Consider the following 21,052-nt stretch of genomic DNA (forward strand, 5'->3'; position numbering starts at 1 on the left):
TAACTATAAATATTGAAAAACATGTTAAGATTTCTTTCTACCACATCCAATAATCTTAAATAGTTTAGAAGTGAGAGGTTAGATGTAATTTAAATATTTATTTTTCCTTCCATTATTTGAGAATGACAAAATTGTCATGAAAATTCGCTTTTCAAAGGGGATAATATCTCGAATATACAGTGATTGATCCTAATGATATTATTATACGGACTTAGATCGAAACATTGACATCTACCATAAGACTGATAACATGGTTCTAAGGCGAATCATTAGTCTTTTAAGACTTCATTAAGAATAATAAGTTAGAAATTTATGTCAAAAGTAGTTGAAATACTTCTTCTTTCTTCTGTTCATTTTAAAGCCAGAATGAACATCAAATAACTATATTCATAGCAACATAAATACACACAATACCAACAAAGTTTTGAGTTAATGCACATCTACATTCAAAAATAAAAAAATTAATAGTGAATTAGTCAAATTTGAATTAGTAATTCAACTAAAATGACATGACTTTTTCTATGTTTGTATTCATTTTAGCGAATAATCTCTCACTCATATTCCTTCCAAATTAGCTCTCCTAAAATTAACACACATTCATTGATCCAAACATAATGTGCAATCACTTATCTGTCATAATGCACACTACATTTTTCAATCCAATCATAGTGTAAAAATGTGTTTCGATCTGAGAGAGAATTTGAAGGATGGTGAATGAATAAATTTGAAGGAATAGAGAGGAAATTGTTATGTTGTTTGTTTTAAATGATAAATGAATGAGTATTTTTAAAAGTTTATAAATGATTTGATAAGGTGATGGATAAAAAATATATTTTAATAAGTAAGTTTGTCATTAAAGACAAAAATGAATATCAAACAACTCTAACATTAAAAACATAAATATACTGACCAAGTTTTGAGTTAATGTAATGCACAAGTCAAAAGTAAAAAAATAAAGGTCAATGATAAATTGGTTAAATTTGAAGGGATGGATTAATAATTTAATTACAGTGACCTTCTTTGGTTCTATTCATTCCAGTGAGTCATCTCTCATTCATGTTCCTCCAAAATTAATTCTCTAAAATCAGTGCACATTCACTAATCCAAATATAATGTGCATTCACTCATTTGTCGTTGTGTACATTACATCACTTCGTCCGATCAGTTGTGTACATTACATCACTTCGTCCGATCAGTTTGTGTTGGATCTGAGAAAATTTAAAAGAAAGTGAATGAATGAATTTCATAAAATAAAAAGAGAATTGTTGTGGTGTTGTTTGTTTTAAATGATAAATGGAAAATTTTGACAATAAAACTTTGAAGAGTTTGGAAATGATTTGATAGTGTGATAAGTAAAAAAAAATTATATTTTAATAATCAAATTTGTTAGATTTTGCTTATAATTAAAAAGAATATAAAATTAAAGTTAACTATTATTATTATTATTGTAATTATTATTATTACCATCAACATCATTATTATTATCATTATTTTATTATTATTATTATTATCACTCAACAGGAAATTTAAGAAATAGGTTAGTTTTAATGCAAATTTTAAGCAGCAAGTTATCACGTCTGTTTTTACGTGATAGATTACAAAAATTAAAATTATTATTACAGTAAATATTAATTATACCACATCGCTGTAATATTAATTTTAAGTAATAAAGAAGAAAATGTTTATTATTACAAAATGGTTTTAATTATAACGGATTTGCTTGCTCCCCAAGACAGGCACTAACCTTCCAGAATCTCCTACAACAGAATATCACTGCTCTGGAACCTTCTCGACCTTCTTCTAGCGCCTTCTAGCTCCTCCAAATCCTTCTCCTCAAATATCGCCCACTGTCGCATCCATTTCACTGCACAGAGAATCTCTCAATAGAAGCTACCTTTTTGCAATCTCAATGGCGTCCTCTCTCATTGCAAAGCGATTTTTCTCCTCTTCTCTCCTCTCCAAGTCTATCATTCGTCCCGCCGCTTCAGCCTCTCGCTCGTTCAACACCAACGCCATGCGCAACTACGACGACCGGAACGACGACCTCGAACGTCGCTCAGAATTCTCTTCCCCTCGTACCGCGCGACGTGACGATATCTTCTCAGGTAGTTGTAGTCGCGCTCCCTAACCTTCCCCGCACTAAACGAATCACTTCAATTATTTCCGAGGTTATGTTGATCGATTTGATTGTGTGAAGCTCATTGCTGAACGTTTTGGCTTTTTGTTCGATTATTGCTATTTGCAGACGTGCTGGATCCGTTTTTTCCTACTCGGAGTTTGAGCCAGGTTCTGAACATGATGGATCAGTTCATGGACAATCCGTTCCTTTCTGCGCCTCGCGGTATCGGAGCCGGAGCCGGAGCTCGTCGCGGATGGAACGCGAGAGAGACAGAAGATGCTCTGCTTCTCCGCGTGGACATGCCTGGGCTTGGCAAAGAAGACGTGAAGATCTCCGTGGAGCAGAACACTCTAACTATCAAAGGTGAAGGTGCCAAAGAAGGCGACGAGGAAGAGAGCGCTCGTCGCTATACCAGCAGGATTGACTTGCCGGATAAGGTTTACAAGGTAGATCAGATCAAAGCTGAGATGAAGAATGGTGTGCTGAAGGTTGTTTTGCCTAAAATGAAGGAGGAGGAGAGAAGAGATGTGATCAATGTCAGTGTTGAATAAAATATAATAGGTCATTTGGTATTTTTGCATAGGTTCTGTTTTGTCTTGTTTTCTCGAGGCGGTGATGGATGTGTTTATCTCTGTTACTTCAAATTTTCTCTATAATAAATGGTTGTAGAGTTATGAAGTGTCTTGTTGTTTACTATTTTGCTATCTGATTTTGACTTAACCATGGAGTTTCTGCCATTTTTAATTTTGTGAAAATGGACCATTAAACTGTCAGGGAGAGTATTAGCAAGTACATTTAACTGTTCAATTATGAGATTTGCCATTGAATCCTTGGTAATAGATAAAATTTGCTTATCCATCTTTTGTTTCTGTCAATCCTTTTGGTTAGTTTCGCGGCAGATACCATCATAGCCGCCACAAATCACTTTGCTACTGCACAGGGGATTAAGGTTTGGTACTCTGTCCTCTGTTTATTTGTGTTTGTTTATTTATCTTTTTGTGAAAAAAACGAAATTTAGGATGACACAATCTGAAAGAGTTATTTACTTATGGATTAATTTTTTTCTAATACACAATCTCAAGTTTATTATGTAAAAAATATTGGATATTGTGAAATATTTCTTTATCAATGACACAACCATTAAAAATCGGAGGCAACAAGGCTTGAGGGGATCAAGCGGCAGTATGCTAGAAATGGCCAGTTCGTTAATAAGCTTTGGGTCCTTGGATAGGTGGAACCAGTGTTTTGGATTCTTTAAATTGAATTTTTCCTACCAGTCTAGGTGCAATACTTTTGCTTTTCAAGTTTCTAGTTTTTGCTGTATCTACTTTGTTAGTTTCTTTTCCACTTTGGGCTCCACTAATTATTTGATCTGTGGGTGGGTAGGGTTTCATAATAGAAATCTAGGGTAACTCCATTTTTTTAGACATTAAATCATAGTTGAGCCAATGTTAATAAAATAGTGTAAATAGTTAAATATTAGAGAAATATAATGTTATAACTTAATTATTCTAAATTAAGAATAACATATTTTATAAATATAGCTAAAATTTAACCATCAATAATATACTCTAAAAACAATAAATATTTCGAAAGAAAAATACATATACTTAACAATCTTTATTTTCGAGGAAACAAAAATAACACTAAAACACATTTTTCAAGAAGTTTATTATAATTTGTTGTCAGTTTTTCCAATTTTTTCTCTCTAATGTTTTAACAATTTAATTGAAGCTCTGATTTCATAGATTTAATGTACCGAACACTATACTGAATGATCTAGTTTAATTCTGGCAAGAAATATCTAAAGAATATATTGTCATATATTAAAATAACAAAAATATTGTTTACACATTCAACTTTAAAAAAGATTAACTTTAATTTTTTTAAAAACTATGCAAAAATAAATATATCCTTCTTTAGTTTATGGAAAAATTTAATTAATCTGTGAATATAACTCAGTCTTAATTTATCTCTGTGTGTGTCTATATATATATATATATATATATATATATATATATATATATATATATATATGTATATATATATATATATATGTATATATATATATAAATCAAATCACATTAATGTAATAGAGGCATTATACGAAATTAAAATAAAAAAAATAGATTTAAGAAGCTAAAATCGAAGCGTAAATAAATAAATATTTTATTTTTTTCTCCTCACTTTGTGTTCATTTTATTGTTAAATGTTTTTTAGCAAGTTTGTATTATTCTTTTGTTGTTGCGCATGCAAAAAGTTATTAGAATAATAAGCTATATTATATGCTTGTTAATCAGATATCTGTTTAGTCAAAACTCTAGAAAATATTTTTCACTCAAGAAAAAATAAAGTGAGTTTTTGTTGGTGATAACATTTTCATATTTAAATTCTGCCTTGTTAGTGTAAAAATCTCATATTTTGTACAATGTCTCTAACATCCGAAAGACTTGAGTTGCCAAAAGGGTTTTCATGGTCAACATTCAATTTTAATGAAAATTCAAATTGGTGGGAAATCTCGAAGTTTGGTTGGTTGCGCTAAGACCAAGTTCAAAGATTTGTGTGGTCAAGTTATGCAATAACCAAGATTTCACTTTTAATGCTCCAAATATGACGTGGTTTGTCATTGTTCCTTGCTTCCATATATTACAGCAACAGATTGCAACGAATTTCTTACAACAAAAATCATTCTTTATAATCTCGAACACTATTTCCATATATATAATAAACTAAAAAAAATCTTCAATACATATTCTTTTTCCAACTTTTCAAAACGGTTTTCTAAAGAAATAGAGTTTAGATTCTAACCCAAGCAATCCTTTAAAGGTAATGTTTGACCTTAAGATATCATAAATTTAAAATTAAAACAAACATTACATTATTGATCATGATTCGGCGTTATTATCTCCCTCTAATGTTTCTATCTTTCTAACCATTAAAAAAATAAATGATTTACATGTATTTTAATAAATAATCACTAAAAAGACACGTGAATAAAACATGAATTTAATATATACAAGAAATAAATATTACTTCAAATTCAATATCTTAAAACAAGTTTATTTATAGGTTTTATGCCAATATAAATTCACATTTTAATTACCAAAAATATATATAAAACAAAACAAAGATAATCCAACACATACCTCCTACGACTTTTATGTTGTACATCAATTTGTTGTAATTTTCTCACTTATTCGTATAAGTTCCGCACGGCTCATGTTATCATACCTAAGCATAAATTAACGACTTTTTTCCCATTGAACTCTCACCAAACATTAAGAAAACTTGCTACAAAATTGTGAAACGATAAATTAAATAATGTAGCTTGTGTCACTAGAAAACTCTACACTTTATACGATATGAATAAATAATTGGCACACCCTTTCCCTATTAGACTTATCCTCCAAACTTTTATTTCTCACAAAACTTCAAAAAACGAAACATCATTTCCTTATTTGTTTTTACGCTTCAGTTTCCATATTCACATGAAAGCAACGCAGAAACAAAGTGGTCTTACTAGGCCCATAAGGCTGTGAAAGTTAAAAAAAGAAAAAGAAAAAACCAAAATATAAACTCAACGTGACACGTGGAATAACACGTGGAATCATTGGCTACGCGGCTATCATCGTCCGCTAGTTTCGACACGTCAAATGTCCACGTAAGACAGCGAAAAACATGGGCCCCTTTTTTCTGGAGCGGATATCCGCTTCACAAAAGGAATAATGCCAATCGGATATTCGAATATCCGATTTTTCTCTTCCTCATTTCTTTTGATTTAAAGTAACACTTACGGCTTTCTTATGACCGTTTTGCCCTTGCAAGTGGCGTGCATTTACAGTATGATGGCTGTTCTGTTGGGGTGTCATTGACAAATTTACCCTTTCCAAAAAATATTTAAATGGTGGGGTAGTTTTTATTTTATTTTACTTTATTTGTAGTTTGAGGCAACTTCCTAAAACCTTCCTGTACCTTCTTTAATTGTTTCTTTCAACCATTCAGTACATTTAAAAGTATAAGAAGTGTTACGTGTCAAAAATATAAATTTATCTATTATTTAAATGAATTATTTTTCAATTTGAAGAGAGCGTGTATAGAATAAGTTGATTTAGATTTTAATGTATGATTATTTTGGACAATGTTAATTCAATCTAACAAGATGAAAATTTAAAGAAAAAATCTCAATCGAATTAAAACTAATATAAGAATAAAAAATTTAAATATAAAAACTAAATTATTAATTAAATAAATAAGAAAATAAGAAAGGAGGAGACTTAATTCTCTCTTTAATATTCAAATTCAAGTAAATATTAAAAATAATGACTTAGATATATTCATATATTTATAAAATTCAATTCAATTTATATACTTTTATAACAAATATTGCTTTTAAGATATGTTAATCTTTTTCAAAATGCATTCATATTTTTCATAGTAATTAATATTTAATAGTAATTTAAAAATACACGCAGTTATCCACGTCATCACTACAACGAAGCTTTTAAACATCACTGATATTCTATTTAAGGAGAGTTCATAAATAATAGAACACTAATATATATTAAAACAATTTGAAAAAGCATAAATTCTTGTAATTTGCCAATAGAATGTGAATTTTGATTTACTAAATAATGGTTCCTATTGTATGAGCCACATCCTCTAGGATGATAATTTTCTTTTATGTGAGCATTGTCGATAAAATTTTGTAATTAATAATTAATATTTAAAAGTAACCGTATTTTAATATATATTTATAAACAGTTGGATACAAATATTATTTTTTTTAGTTATGGATATTTATTATTTATAAAAGATTAAAATTAAAATTTAATACATATTTTATTAAGCTAAATTTAATTGATATTAAAGTTAATTTATATTTTACTAAATTTTAAATTTAATTAAACTTAAATTTTATTCATATTAGATTTAATTTATACTATTTTTTAATTTTAATTTTTTTTATTAAATATCGGCAAATATTAACGGATGTTTACAGGTTTTAAGATATATAGTCTTGACTACTAGTACCGAATAGAGGACATTTTGGGGAATTCATGGATTGGGTGGTATTATGGTAATTGTGTGAAACGCATATCTTGGGGGTAAAATGGAGATTTCGTAAAAATAAAATAAACAATAGCGTCCACCATAAGTAATCACACGATGTCTTGTTTCTATGTCTCGAGAAGAGAGAAGAAGAGAAATTTCCTTTTTCTTTGTTAAGTTGCAGACGCAAATTCTATTAGCGGTGGTGAACGTGAACACTTCAGCTACACTCTGCTTCATAGGTACCTTTTCTCATTTTTCCGTTTTTTCCCGAGGAAGCAAATTCTCTTCATTGCACTTTTTCAAGCTTGTGGTCTCTGCCAGCTCATTCTTCTTTTTAATTTCTGGGGTGCGTTTAATTCTTTTTATCTTACGTTTTTGGTGTTGGATGATCAACGATTCGTCGTTGCATGTTGAGTAACCGTGCAGAGGATAACAGTTGGGGTGTTTTATTTGTCTGAGTTGTTTGTTTGTGGTTTCATCTTCATGGAGGAAAGGAAATCTTTGGTGGATTGTTTTGGATTTCGTTTCAGATTCTCATTCGATGCTGTCCATCAAAACTACACCTGTCACTGTTATAAATTTTTGTACTTTTTAAAATTTTGAATTAAGTTCATGAGTCAAATCAGAAGGAATCCTGTTTTTTTCTGACTTCACTTCTTGCTTTTGATGATTATGCTTTTTGAAAAATATCAGGTTTCTCTTGAGAGAAGTTTTCCTGGAATTGGGTAAAGTATCGCCTCTTGGAATTGTTTTTGCATACTGTGTGGAAATTTTATTTGGTTTGTTGGAAGAAAAATCATGATTGAAATCACGATCTTGCTGTGCAACCGGCCAAATCTAATGTTTGGTGCAGGAAAGATAGCATATTTATTAGTGTTGCTTAATTTTTCATCTCTTTTTTTGCAGCTATATTCTGCTAGGGGAAGCTCAACTTCTTCCTCTTTGTTGCAATTGTTGCTATATAATACATGGGTTTGGCACCAGAAGTGTTGGCTCGGAGAAGTGGTGGCAAGCTCGTTGGAGCTCGGGTTCTGCAGTACATAAATGGAGGCCCTCTTTCCTTCAAAACCTACCAACTCATCGTTTTGATTGTAACATTTTTGGCTTATACTAGCTATCATGCTACCAGAAAAACCACTAGTATTGTAAAGAGTGTTCTTGATCCACAATCAGCAGACACAGGCCTGACCTTCTTTTGGTTAAGGCCAACCAATGTCCCTGAGTCAAATGGATTAAGGAGAGTTTCTTCCAAACTTGGAGAAGGTTGGTCACCCTTTAATGGATCAGATGGAACATCCCTTCTGGGTCAATTGGATGTTGCTTTTCTCGCTGTGTATGCTTTTGGGATGTATTTTTCTGGGCATTTTGGCGATCGGTGTAATTTGAGGATTTTTCTAACAGTTGGAATGGTAGGAACTGGGTTGTTTACTTCACTGTTTGGAGTAGGGTACTGGGGAAACATTCACAACTTTTACTATTTCTTAGTGGTTCAAATGATTGCTGGATTGTTTCAATCCACTGGATGGCCGTCTGTGGTTGCCGTGGTGGGTAACTGGTTTGGAAAGAGCAAGAGAGGGTTGATCATGGGAATTTGGAATGCTCACACTTCAGTTGGGAACATCGTTGGTTCTTTGATTGGTTCTGCTATGTTGACCTATGGATGGGGTTGGTCCTTTGTTGTGCCAGGACTAATAACTGCTTTCATTGGTCTGGTGGTTTTCCTTATATTGCCCGTTACACCTGAGTCTGTGGGAGCTGATAGAGAAGAAGATGATATTAGTTTTCCAGTAAAAGGTGGAGAAGAAGCTGCAGAGCCTTTGCTAAGGCAAGAGACTCCAGTTGAGGAGAAAGAAGCAGTTGGGTTCTTAGAGGCATGGAAAATTCCTGGGGTTGCTCCCTTTGCTCTCTGTCTGTTTTTTGCCAAATTGGTTGCATATACGTTTCTCTATTGGCTCCCATTCTATGTTAGCCACACAGGTACTTAAACTTTCTACATATTTTTAATCCGTATGTTGTTTACCTTGTAAAATTGCAGCAAACACAAGTGTAACGCATTTGCCTCAAAATCTTCAATTCATTGTTTCTTATTGATTTTCATTATGATGCAGCAATTGATGGGAAATATCTGTCTAGTGGAACATCAGGAACTCTATCAACTTTATTTGATGTTGGAGGAGTGCTGGGAGGAATTCTGGCTGGTCACATTTCTGATCGCTTAGATGCTAGAGCCATTACTGCAGCAAGTTTCATGTACTGTGCAATCCCTGCTCTCTTCTTCTATAGAAGCTATGGGCACGTTTCCTTGCTTTTGAATGGAGCATTGATGTTCGTCACTGGCATGTTTGTGAACGGGCCTTATGCTCTCATAACCACTGCAGTTTCGGCTGACCTGGGAACACATAAGTCATTGAAGGGTAATTCACGAGCTCTTGCAACTGTGACAGCAATCATTGATGGAACCGGTTCTATAGGAGCTGCAGTTGGACCCCTGTTAACAGGTTACATTTCTGCAAAGAGTTGGAGTGCTGTTTTCACAATGTTGATGGGAGCAGCCTTAGTTGCAGGATTGCTTTTGACCAAGCTAGTGGTGGCAGAGGTAACCACAAAGATAGAAGAATCAAGGCCTAATAGAGCGCCGGAATCTTCACTCATTGTATAAGAATAAACTATAAACCATAGGGTCACTGCAATGCTTTTTCTGTATGTGTAGTGTAGGAGTGTCTGTGAAGTCTCATTCAAAGCTTCACTGCATTAAATTAAAGAGGAACATGCCCAACAGTGTTTATATGGAGAGGGCATTTTCAGCTTTTATGCTTCTTAATATGGGTGGACAGATTCAGATGTTGTCTGTTTGTACATTGTGTGAGATACCCAATTACCAAATGTAGCATAGCATCTTCCCTAAACACAAGCCATTCAAGATTTGCTTGTCAAGAATGAAACTGGTCTAGTGAGTTTGCAAGTTGATTTTTATACATTTTTCAATGGCATCATGGGTTCACCAAATCGAACTGGCAAATCAAATATCTTGTAAAGATCAAGCTCAATGCTTTTGTGGATTTTGAGGTTGCCCTTTGCTTGTTGTGCTTTGAGCAAGGACTTTTCATTCAATATAAGATAGCAGAAGATAGTAAGTCAACCCCCTTGCCACTTTCATCAGAATCTGACCAACACCAAAAAGTAATTAAAACTTACATAAGCAATTTTCACCATTTCAAAAAAGCACGGTTCAATGAGAGGATCAGTTAATTGCCGTATCAAATAACAATGAACTCTGCTAGAACACTTCGGTTTGGTGGCTTCTTACTGTACAATTCTTTTATTTTTTGTGAAAAATACTCTTTTTAAGAGCCTGTTGCATTTACTTGTCAAGTAATGTTCAAACCAATGGATGAAAAACAATTATATCCTTTTGCGTATCTGTCTAGAAGCATTGTTTCTTCTTAACAGCTTGCAATTTCCCTCTCTACGGTCCAGCTGGTGTGAAATAAAGCGTTCCATTTCTTTAGAAAAACAACTTGCAAAACAACAACCTATGTAGGAACAAAGGGCAGAATTGGCATGCCAAGTTGATTGGATTGTATTATCTGTACATTCAGATTGTTTTTTTTTTTTATCTAAATGTCTGATGTTATAAATTCAGAAATCGATTTATGGTCCAAAATTGACTTCGGCATTATACATGATTCTAATGCATTGTTGTTTTATGGGGTGTGAGAACGAAGGAAAAAATCATCCACAAGAAGTCCATTTCCTTAACAAGCGTGACAAGAAAAACGAAAACCTAGCTTTCAGAGCTCTAGACTCATTGGTTAAGAACGTGGTCCACCAAGAGGGGTTTTTGTCATAAATTTGATGGATAATTTCTATCTACAATCTTCCTTTTTCTTTGGTGTGATGTAGATGTACACTTTAACAAGCTAACTCAAAAATGGTGTCGTAATATCTTGGGACAGAGAAATCTATTTCGTCACTTTGCTATTGGTAAATGTAGTTTCAATCAAGCAAGATTAACATTAATCTTTGATTGAACTTAACTTTTCTAGTTGAAGTTTGTTGAACATCGTTACACTGTTTTTTTTTTTTATGCATGGTGGTGATACTGTTTACTATCCAAAATTTTAAGGTATTAGATTAAGTAGACTTCAACTTTATATCATGTTTTACTTACTCTTTAATGTAGTTGAAATGTTTGAGTCCATGACAATTTTAGAAGATAAAATGTAAATTTTGTTCTGAGTTGAGACATAGTTCTTTGTGTATATATATGGTTGAATTGTAAATGAGGCAGATTAAATTGAATGATAGAGTTCGAAATTTATTTTTCATTTATGGTTATGAAAATTATTGAAGAAAAGATGTAGAAGAATGGGAAATGAAGATGACAGGGAGAGAGAGAGACACTTCATGGATGAATGTTATCCATGGCTAAAGGTCTCTCATAGGTAGCAATAATGCAAGCAAGAAATGGATAACAGTGACAATAATGTCTCCTTACACTTTATATAAGGAAAAAAAATAATGTTTCATTACTTCAACATCAAATATTTATTAGATTTAGGCCTTGTTCTCTTGAGTGGATTTGAGGGAGAGTAATTGAGTGGATTTGAGAGGATTTGAAGATAATTTTTTTTGCTGTTTATTTGAGTAAATTTGAAGGTAAACGAGAGTGAATTTGGAAGTAAAATTTGTGAGAAATAGTGTAGGATTTAATTTATGTGACAGATTAAAAAAATTTAATTCCAAATTCACTTTCGTTTACCTCCAAATTTACTCAAATAAACAGCAAAAAAAATTATCTTCAAATCCTCTCAAATCCACTCAATTACTCTCCCTCAAATCCACTCAAGAGAACAAGGCATTAATTACATTCTAACTCATAACTGTAATGTAATGTGATATTAAAGAGTAAGTTTTAAATTTAATTCAGTTTTACATTAATTGTAAATTAGTCATATATATAATTAATAGTAGAATTTCAATATGTTAAAAGTAAAGTTTAATCAAATAGAGTAGTTAAAACCAACAAGTCAATTTGATCATAATAGATTTAAGTTAAACTGAATTAAAAAAAAATTATAAATTTCAGGACTTTTAAAAGTGACTCATAGTGTTAATTCAAATCATCAACTCATTCATTAATTCAAAATATTAATTTATTAAAAAAACAAAAATATTATTGACTGTCTCCAGAGTAGTCAAATTAATTCTTTTAAGCTATCTTTCACACATAGTCTCATACTTATACAGTCTCTAGATATCTCTTATTCTGGTGTATATTGAATTTGTCCATGTGTCCTTTTTACTCGAAGTCTACCAGAAGCCGCTTGTCCGTGTCTTTTTCATCGAAGATCACTTTTCGTCCTCGTCAGTGTCCAGATATCACACATCACATCAATGTGATGTGTTGTATCAAATTTATTAAAAAATGAATCAAATTAAATTAATTCACTTAAATAATCAATTATACCTAACCAAATCGAGTGGTTCCTTTTTCACGTTGAATCACTTCTATCTCATTTATTTACTTTTACAAATGAGTAGTGGAGTGACTCGGCACTGCTAATCACGTAGTTAGTGATCTCCAAATTTTGATTGTGACTCAGAAATATTATTAATTAATCTGATACAACAATTTTGAACCGTGAATTTGATTCATATCAGTTTGTGGATAGTTGAAGGTAAGAAATATTATATAATAAGGTCATAAAAGTATGAGCACTGTGGTAAAGTAGATTTACCAATAAGATAGTCCAACGTGATTTGGGACGTAGATTATCATCTCTCTTACCACTAATGTAAAGCTTAATGATATTATTAGTGAGTATTTTAATCAAATGACGTTATCACTATATTTTAAATTGATCCACTGGTAGTTACTTTTGCGCACATTCATTTTGAAAGTAGCACGGAACTCTTAAGAACAAAACAACTAATCCCACTGGATTCCACTGTCCTCTTATTTATGCATACAGGCCTGCAATACTTTACTTTTAAAATAATTAGTTTTTCTCGGGTAGGTCCAATAATTCCACTTATTTAAAAGTTTAAATTGAGAATATATTTTTCTCTTTTTTATTAATAAAATTATGGTAAAATTCAAAGTTTTACTTTTAATGCTTTTATCAGTCTTTTAACAATAAAATTATGGTAAAACTTAAGGTTTTAGAGGAGACAATATTTCATATATAGGATAGGGTTGAGATCCTTATCTAAAGCATTTAAAGTTATATGCTTCATCATTCAGTTTTGTTATTTTCTCTTTTCTTCTTGTCTTAACCATAAAGAAGGGTGCTTACAAAAGACACTCTGAAATTCAAATAAGTAATTTTGCGTAATAATTTTGTAATACAGATTAGTGATCAGAATTAAAATTATCTGTCTTTTCTATTAGACAAATATTTATAAATATTATAATGAGTTTACCATTACCTCTGACTCATTAATAATTAATAAATGATATTATTCCTATTAATTGTCGATAAATGATAATTATTTTCGTTAATTTCTCATTGATTGCTTAGATTAATTTCCAGATCATTTTCTCATTGGATAGTTAACCGCTCGATCATTTAACTGACCAAATGGCCCTATTGTACAAGAACCAACTTTTGTATATTGACAAAAAATCGTGGGAGTTGGGAGTTGGCCCTAAATTTTGTGTATAAAAAAATAATTTTCTTTGAATTATTAATTTATCAAATGTGAAAAAATTGAATATAGATTTTTTTTAAGTTTTTTTTTTATCCTCCAGTAAACATAAAAATAAACGTATATTATAAAAAAATTAAGATATTTTTAAACATAAAAAACAATGTTAATTAGTATATTTTGAAGGCATAATTGAAAGACAACATAAAAAATCTCCAAATTAAAATAGTTTGAAGTTTCCAAAATAATGAGGGGATAGGAGGCATATGCAAGCAAGACAATATGAGCAATTTGCCAAACTTAGAGAGTGCTATAAACGTGAAGATAGGAACATCATAGAATGGGACATATCATTCAACCTTGTCCACATCGTAATAATCCAAAGAAAGGATGGACAAAACTATGTTTGCACTTATAAATGAAGGTTCCCGCAATAAATATTAGTTTTCTAAATTTCACTAAAAGGTAAAGCCTGCAATTAATGTGGTTAAAATAATTATTTTTATGAAACATTTTTTCGGAAAACGCAATCTAATTTTGGAAATGGTTAAAATTAAGTATATTTTACTTAATTTAGAACATAACTTTTAGAGAAGAAGAGGAATGCCTAAATAATTAAGACTCGGTTATGGGATTAAAATGGAAGGATTTTTTTTAATTTATTGCAACATGTAAAATGTTTTTTTTATATATACATTTTCATATAATTTTTAATGAATTAAAAGAATTATGAATCGGTATTCTAAAAACAATTGTCAGAAAGACTCTGTAAAAAGGAAGATTCGAAAAGCAAAAATACCCATTGCAAAAGAGGAACAGAGAAGTCCACTACACCGCCACAAAAGTAGCCCGTCATTAAAACGGCTGTTCAGTCCTGGGCTGCCTCTTTTAGCCCAGTGTTTGTAACTCTTTGGGCCGAAAGTTTCTTCCTGCACCTCCACATGTTTCTTCCTGCACTCGTATATAATTTTTTTTCTCATTTTGTCCTTTTTATAGATTGTGCAATCTTAAGAAAAATTGCAATTTTGTTTATAAAGGTGCATAAAGAAACATATGGAAGTGAATGAATAAGTTTTCATCTGGGCCCACTTGTTATCTTCCGGCCCTTCTGAGATTTCAATATAACGTATCATTAAAAAAAAAACAGAAAAAAAATGACAAAATAAGTATCCATCATACATATAATTAAAATTGAATAAATTGTTAAATATATTTTTTAGTTTTTTAACTAAAGTGGAAATTAAAATTAATTTTTTTTTTTTTAATTTGAACTGATTTATTTTCTATATCTAAAACTGGATAGATTTAATTTTTTTAATAAAATATGTTGAGTTTATTTAATATTTCAAAATTTTTTTAATTAACATGGAAATAAAAATGTGTTAAAATTTGTAAATAATTCAAATTATTATAAAACACATTTAAGACATTAAATAAATTTAACAAGTTAAAATAACTAAATTTATATATTTTTAAAGTTTAAAGAATAAATTGAATCAAAGTTTTTGAAAATAAAACATTTTTAATTTTAATTTTATTAAAAGTTAACAGAAAAAAACATATTTAACTTTTAAATAATCCTTAAACAAATTATGCTTAAACTTGAAAAGTACAGCAAATAGTACTTATATTTTATACTTAGATGTGTGATTTGTTTGCATTCGTTAATAAAAAAAAAAAATCTACAATTAGCTCAGGACATAGAATTAGAGAAAAAATAAGTTATAGATAAAAACATAAAAAGAACGTTGAATCTATAGCGAACGTGGAATTAAGAGAACAGAGAACATAACGCATCATACACCACACAAGCTTGGTCCCAATATCTGTTTCGCCCAATAACCTTTCATTCTTCCATATCTTTATCTTTACATTTTTTTTCTCATTTCTATTTTTTATTTTATTTTCTCTCCCTTTCTCCCTCTCAACCAAACTAACTTCCTCCTCACACCATTAATAACAAATAAAAGGAGGGAAAAAAAAAAGAGAAAAATCTAATTGTGGTAGCATAGTCATTTGCTTCCACACCAACGGTTTTTTGAGTGAAGCCTTTCCAGTGTTCAGCTGCAGCTGATTCACTGATCGGAAATTGCTAAGTTATTATCAGTGTTGGAGCAATCTTCATTCTCCAAGTTGTAATTTTTTCTCTGGTACTCCATTCACACAGATACCATGTACTGTTTTTTTTTTCTTATAATTTTGCAGGTTTTGAATTTCCATTGAGAATTGGCTGGGTTTCATTTAGATGCTTGCAGCTTTGTTTGCTATTGTTGTTTTCATGAAGTATTTTTGAGGGATTGGGGAAAGAAACTGTTAATCACAGAAAACGTTGAGTAATTCGTGATTTTTATAGTAATAATAATTAATATTGATTTTTTTATTCTTTGATTTTATCAGAAGGATTGAGAGAATTTGGGAAGCTTTTCTGAAAGTAATAGGAAGTAGTGAGAAGGTTTAGGATCATTGTTACAGTAGGAAAATATGATTTGATGGTAATCATACATAGTGGCCAGGAAGGGATATAATGGCTAGTGCTGCAGTTATTGGACTCAGTGGAGGAAAGAGGCTTTTGGGTTCATTATACCATTACTCTGATATTATAGAAAAGCTTTCTTATGGAAGTGACTTTGGATCCACACAGTATCAGATTGTTTCAACAAAATCTGTGATAGTTGCCAAGAAGTCATCCAATTACACTCCAACTTTTCCAGCATCGAACCGGCAGAATCAGTCCATCAAGGCTCTTAAGGAGCATGTTGATGATGCTGCTACCGTTGCGGAGCCATGGTTTCAGAGTTCCAGTTCTAATGACTTAGAAGAGGAAAGCTCTGAAATGGGTTATTCTGTGGAAGCTCTTCTTTTGCTGCAGAAGTCAATGCTGGAAAAGCAATGGAGCCTTTCCTTTGAAAGGGAGGTGCTGACAGAACGTTATAGTAAAGCGAAAATCCGTAGGAAAGTGGCAGCGGTGACATGTTCTGGAGTGTCTGCAAGGCAAAGAAGAATTAATGCCAAGCGGAAGACTGTGGTTAAAGCCTGTGGTGCTGTGCCGCTGAAGTCCAAAATCAGTCCAGAGCGGCTTCAAAACCGTGTGAAGGGTTATGTGAAAGGAGTAGTGAGTGAGGAATTGCTCTCTCATGCAGAAGTTGTTAGCCTATCAGAGAAAATAAAAGTTGGGCTTTCCTTAGAGGAGCATAAATCCAGGTAATTGCATAATTGTTGATCTTATGATCAACAAGAGTGATGAAGAATCTCTTCTTTTTGCAGTCTGCTTGTTAGCTTCAATATTATGTAGTTGTTTTTTGTTAGTGACTTTTTTGTGTTAAACAATGCGGCGTTTTTAAGGTTATCTGGATCACTTGAATGGAAGATTTGCTGATGAAGTTTTAAACCTTATTTTCAACCTTTTATTTAAATCGTAACTAATCTTAAAGGGGAGTTAGTAATTAATAGTGCAATAGGTAAAGATTATTCTAGTTTACCTGGCAAAAAGGTCTGCTTTTGTTCTTTTCAACTTGTTTTGTAAGGGTATCATTTTAACAGTTGAATTTTCTTATTACAACCCTGCTGTTTAAAACTCTTGGGTCAATGCCATAACCTTGGTTTTCTAGACAGGTTTATGTTTCATATAGTGCATATGATGTGACTTTATTAAAAGTTGAACGCACAGAACTAATTCGAATTTCTTTTACCTTATTTAATTAATGAAATTTAAATATTTCCTTCCCATCCTCGCAGCTTTCAACAGCTTATAACTGGTGATAGAGGCAGAAATGTTTCTGTTAAGAATTGCCTTAAGATGTAGAACAGGTTATATAAATCATTAATCACGTATCCACTTCTTATAAATTCATAACATTATAGTCTTTTGTAATGAAAACTTTTCATTCTTCATGGTACTTTTTATTTGATTTTACGTGTCTTCAGAGAAATTCTGGCAACCATTTTTTGAATTGCCTTCCATTGGTTATGGTTTTACCTCAAAGAGAATGAAAGCTGACGGAAACCTTTTATGAGTTTCAGACTGAAGGAGAGACTGGGATGTGAACCCTCTGACGATGAAATGGCAACTTCATTGAAGATGTCTCGTACTGAACTACGAGAAAAAATGCTAGAGTGCTCTCTAGCAAGAGAAAAGTTGGCTATGAGCAATGTTCGCTTAGTTATGTCTATTGCTCAAAGATATGAAAACGCTGGTGCAGATATGGGTGACCTTGTTCAGGTGATTATAAACATAGTTCCCTTTCACACCCGATTGGCCCTGTTTTTTTCTCTGTTATAAAATACTCATCCTATTTGCTCTGTAGGGTGGCTTGATTGGACTACTTCGCGGTATTGAAAAGTTTGATTCTTCAAAAGGGTTTAAGATTTCAACCTACGTTTACTGGTGGATACGTCAGGTGAGGTTTTGCATTTTTGCTTCTAGACCTGCCTTCTATATATGGTTGATTGTCAGACGTCCTTATCATTGTTGTTCTTTAAACAGAAGATGTCATGAGATTCATCTAACTTATTCATTTAAAATCAATAGATAGAAGGACTGCATAAGAGAAAATATTGTCATGAAATTTCTTAAAATAGTTTCTGTAAACTGGGTATTATGAAACTTGTATTTTGTAGTCAGTATTAAATCTCTGGCTTGCACTCGTAATTTGTGAATTAGGGTTGGACTAATCAGTTTCACGTGTTGGGAACTGCTATTGTTGTTGGTATAATTAAGCAGCTTCACCGTGTTGTTGTCATTGCTGAAGCAATCAAGTCAAAATTTTAGGTGTAGTGAATGCATTTTCTGCGTCCCTTTTCATTTTCTTCAGAGTCCTATATGATTGTGCTGTTTACATCTCAAATTTGTCCCATCACCATGGACACTGTTTTCCTGCTGACAGGGTGTTTCAAGAGCCTTAATTGAGAATTCAAGAACATTAAGATTGCCTGCTCACTTGCATGAGAGATTATCTTTAATCCGCAATGCAAAGTTTAGACTAGAAGAGAGAGGCATTGCTCCAACTATTGATGTAAGTCAGCCAAATGTATAAAAAGAAAGCCTGTGTCAATTTTTTGAAAAGTTATAGACATTGGTAGACCAGCCTAAACTGTTTCCTTCTTTTGCAGAGGATTGCAAAACACCTTAACATGTCTCAAAAGAAAGTCAGAAATGCCACTGAGGTAACAAACCATTGAGAATTGCACGATCCTCATACTTGATACACGTAATGTCTCTGAACAATCTATTATCCTTTTGTTCACCATGTGTCTACACTCTCTATTGCAGGCAATCAGCAAAACTATCTCGCTTGATAGAGAAGCATTCCCCTCTTTGAATGGTCTACGAGGAGACACTCATCATAGTGTAAGATTTAATACCTTTCTGTTTACTAGTCCATCAAGGAAGATCATAAGAACTACTTTCTTCTTATCAAGAATACCAGTTGTCTCATTTTTGTTTTATGTTTTCCACTGCCAGTACATTGCAGATAATCGCGTTGAGAACATCCCGTGGAAGGGAGTAGATGAGTGGGCACTAAAGGTATTTAGGAAAATATTTGAATAAAACTTTACTTAACTCCAAAGCATAGGCATTTCATTGTTGACATGCAGAAAACTGTTTTAATGTCTATCATCCTATAGTGTTGTGTTTGCTGGTTTTCTTTTAAGTGTGAAGTTAAATATGTTTGTAGTTTCTAAATTTAAACTCAAACTATTTCAAACTTTGATATATTTTACTCTTCAAAGTTATAAAATAAATGAATATAATCCTGTTAACTTAACAACGGTGTAAATAGCTTAAACACTAAAAATGTTATTTGACGTGTAAAAAATTTAATGCAATTGGATTAGAAAAGCTATATCTGCTCATTTTTAATATTTGAGGACCAGATTGTATCAAAGTATGAGACAATGATAAATTCTAAATTTGCATTAAAGTTTAGGGAGTAAAAACATGTTTAACCTTTAAATATATGTATACTGATTTGAAGTCATTGGATGATTGACAAAACTTCCTCCTAATTTTCACCGTGGGAAATATGATGACATTCTAAATATTCAAATGCTATTAACCTCCATAATGATAATACCACTTGTAAATATTCACAGGATGAAGTGAACAAACTCATGAATGTGACCCTTAAGGAACGAGAGAGAGAAATTATCCGACTTTATTATGGACTGGGTAAAGAATGTCTTACATGGGAAGACATTAGTAAACGGTGAGTTCAGCCACCATTTTCTTTTACTTCTTTCCTTAGATGGCCATACCATCCAAAGTTTTGCCAAAGTTATGAAGCATATTTGATGTATCCAAGAGCACAAGCTTTTCAAACCACTCATTACTCTTCTTGTGTTCTCTCTGCAGGATGGGTTTATCGAGAGAAAGAGTAAGGCAAGTTGGACTTGTTGCATTGGAGAAACTAAAACATGCTGCAAGGAAGGGAGAATTGGAGGCAATGCTGTTGAAACATTGAATTTGAACTCATCACAGAAATTTGTTACAATGTATATATACATAGCGGAAGTATGTACCTAGAAATTTCACTTCCTCATTCAAAAAGAGTACAACGATATAAGGGAACATTGAAGATTTGTAAATCCCCTTTAAAATGGTTTTAGTACTAATGAATATGGGTAATTTTGGTTTTAACACTCCAAAAATATTGTTGTTTTATGTTGTTATAAATTTCAGTGTATGTTCTCAGATGGTTATTGTGTACCATGATATCTATTTAAAAAGAAAAATATACTTTGAAATGCATATATTTTTTACTTTTATTTAACACAAATTTTCTTATTTTTTACCTTCTATTTTGTTATAAAAATATAAAATTTATCTTTTTATAATTATTTTATCATTGTTTTATGTATTGCATGAATGTAAATGTAAAATTTGAATGAATAATTACTCTTACATCATATCTATAGAAACACATCACACCATTAGTAGATAATGATAGAAATCGTTTAAAAAACTAAAATAAATTTTAAAAGAATTAAAAATCGTTAACAAAGGTAGAAGTAAGTTAGGTTGTTTAACCCAGTTAACTTTTACTCAAAAAAAAAAAACAAGTTAAAATTGTAATAAAGGCTTTTTTTTATTTTTAAAATGTTGAGTTTAAGATTATTCAAAATGGTATTTTAAATCTAAGAAATTTAAGTCAATGTAAATAGTCATTTGATGACATAATTATTGTATTATTATAAAGAGTCATTTTCGTGTTTTAAAAATATGTACCATAA

At 31.7% G+C, this 21,052-nt stretch overlaps 3 protein-coding genes across 7 annotated transcripts; all 3 read left to right on the forward strand.

Moving 5' to 3' along the window:
* The first annotated feature begins 1,823 nt into the window (after positions 1-1,823).
* On the forward strand, positions 1,824-2,887 carry LOC106779653 (heat shock 22 kDa protein, mitochondrial). 2 transcript variants are annotated; one of them, XM_022777211.1, is made up of 2 exons: positions 1,824-2,108; positions 2,246-2,887. In XM_022777211.1, exons 1-2 carry the CDS (start codon positions 1,910-1,912, stop codon positions 2,668-2,670), a joined length of 624 nt encoding a protein of 207 aa, XP_022632932.1. In that variant the 5' UTR covers positions 1,824-1,909; the 3' UTR covers positions 2,671-2,887. The 2 variants fall into 2 exon arrangements, with proteins under 2 accessions (XP_022632932.1, XP_014523298.1); XM_014667812.2 differs by having other exon boundaries at positions 1,827-2,105.
* Positions 2,888-7,281: 4,394 nt separating this feature from the next.
* LOC106779248 (putative glycerol-3-phosphate transporter 1) lies at positions 7,282-10,148 on the forward strand. Of its 3 annotated transcripts, none has more exons than XM_014667327.2 (3): positions 7,282-7,410; positions 8,078-9,148; positions 9,280-10,148. In XM_014667327.2, the coding sequence occupies exons 2-3, from the start codon at positions 8,140-8,142 to the stop codon at positions 9,828-9,830; spliced, it is 1,560 nt and encodes a 519-aa protein (XP_014522813.1). In that variant the 5' UTR covers positions 7,282-7,410; positions 8,078-8,139; the 3' UTR covers positions 9,831-10,148. The 3 variants fall into 3 exon arrangements, with proteins under 3 accessions (XP_014522813.1, XP_014522821.1, XP_014522828.1); XM_014667335.2 differs by having other exon boundaries at positions 7,407-7,517; XM_014667342.2 differs by lacking the exon at positions 7,282-7,410 and adding an exon at positions 7,535-7,896.
* Positions 10,149-15,726: 5,578 nt separating this feature from the next.
* Positions 15,727-20,515, forward strand: LOC106779295 (RNA polymerase sigma factor sigA). 2 transcript variants are annotated; one of them, XM_014667388.2, is made up of 10 exons: positions 15,727-15,996; positions 16,220-17,023; positions 17,843-18,041; positions 18,127-18,219; positions 18,706-18,834; positions 18,932-18,985; positions 19,092-19,169; positions 19,284-19,346; positions 19,916-20,028; positions 20,175-20,515. In XM_014667388.2, the coding sequence occupies exons 2-10, from the start codon at positions 16,347-16,349 to the stop codon at positions 20,281-20,283; spliced, it is 1,515 nt and encodes a 504-aa protein (XP_014522874.1). In that variant the 5' UTR covers positions 15,727-15,996; positions 16,220-16,346; the 3' UTR covers positions 20,284-20,515. The 2 variants fall into 2 exon arrangements, with proteins under 2 accessions (XP_014522874.1, XP_014522865.1); XM_014667379.2 differs by having other exon boundaries at positions 15,727-15,972.
* The last annotated feature ends 537 nt before the right edge of the window (positions 20,516-21,052 follow it).

The sequence above is a fragment of the Vigna radiata genome, chromosome 2 (assembly GCF_000741045.1).
Source record: "Vigna radiata var. radiata cultivar VC1973A chromosome 2, Vradiata_ver6, whole genome shotgun sequence".
Classification (NCBI taxonomy): Eukaryota; Viridiplantae; Streptophyta; class Magnoliopsida; order Fabales; family Fabaceae; genus Vigna; species Vigna radiata.

Excerpts from the sequence above, each read along its gene's own strand:
- LOC106779295 (XM_014667388.2), top strand. The coding sequence starts at position 16,347 with ATGGCTAGTGCTGCAGTTATTGGACTCAGTGGAGGAAAGAGGCTTTTG. Across the intron at positions 17,024-17,842 it reads TTAGAGGAGCATAAATCCAG|ACTGAAGGAGAGACTGGGAT; the intron begins GTAATTGCATAA and ends TATGAGTTTCAG. Across the intron at positions 18,835-18,931 it reads GCATTGCTCCAACTATTGAT|AGGATTGCAAAACACCTTAA; the intron begins GTAAGTCAGCCA and ends CTTCTTTTGCAG.
- LOC106779248 (XM_014667327.2), top strand. The coding sequence starts at position 8,140 with ATGGGTTTGGCACCAGAAGTGTTGGCTCGGAGAAGTGGTGGCAAGCTC. Across the intron at positions 9,149-9,279 it reads ATTCTATGTTAGCCACACAG|CAATTGATGGGAAATATCTG; the intron begins GTACTTAAACTT and ends ATTATGATGCAG.
- LOC106779653 (XM_022777211.1), top strand. The coding sequence starts at position 1,910 with ATGGCGTCCTCTCTCATTGCAAAGCGATTTTTCTCCTCTTCTCTCCTC. Across the intron at positions 2,109-2,245 it reads TGACGATATCTTCTCAGGTA|ACGTGCTGGATCCGTTTTTT; the intron begins GTTGTAGTCGCG and ends TGCTATTTGCAG.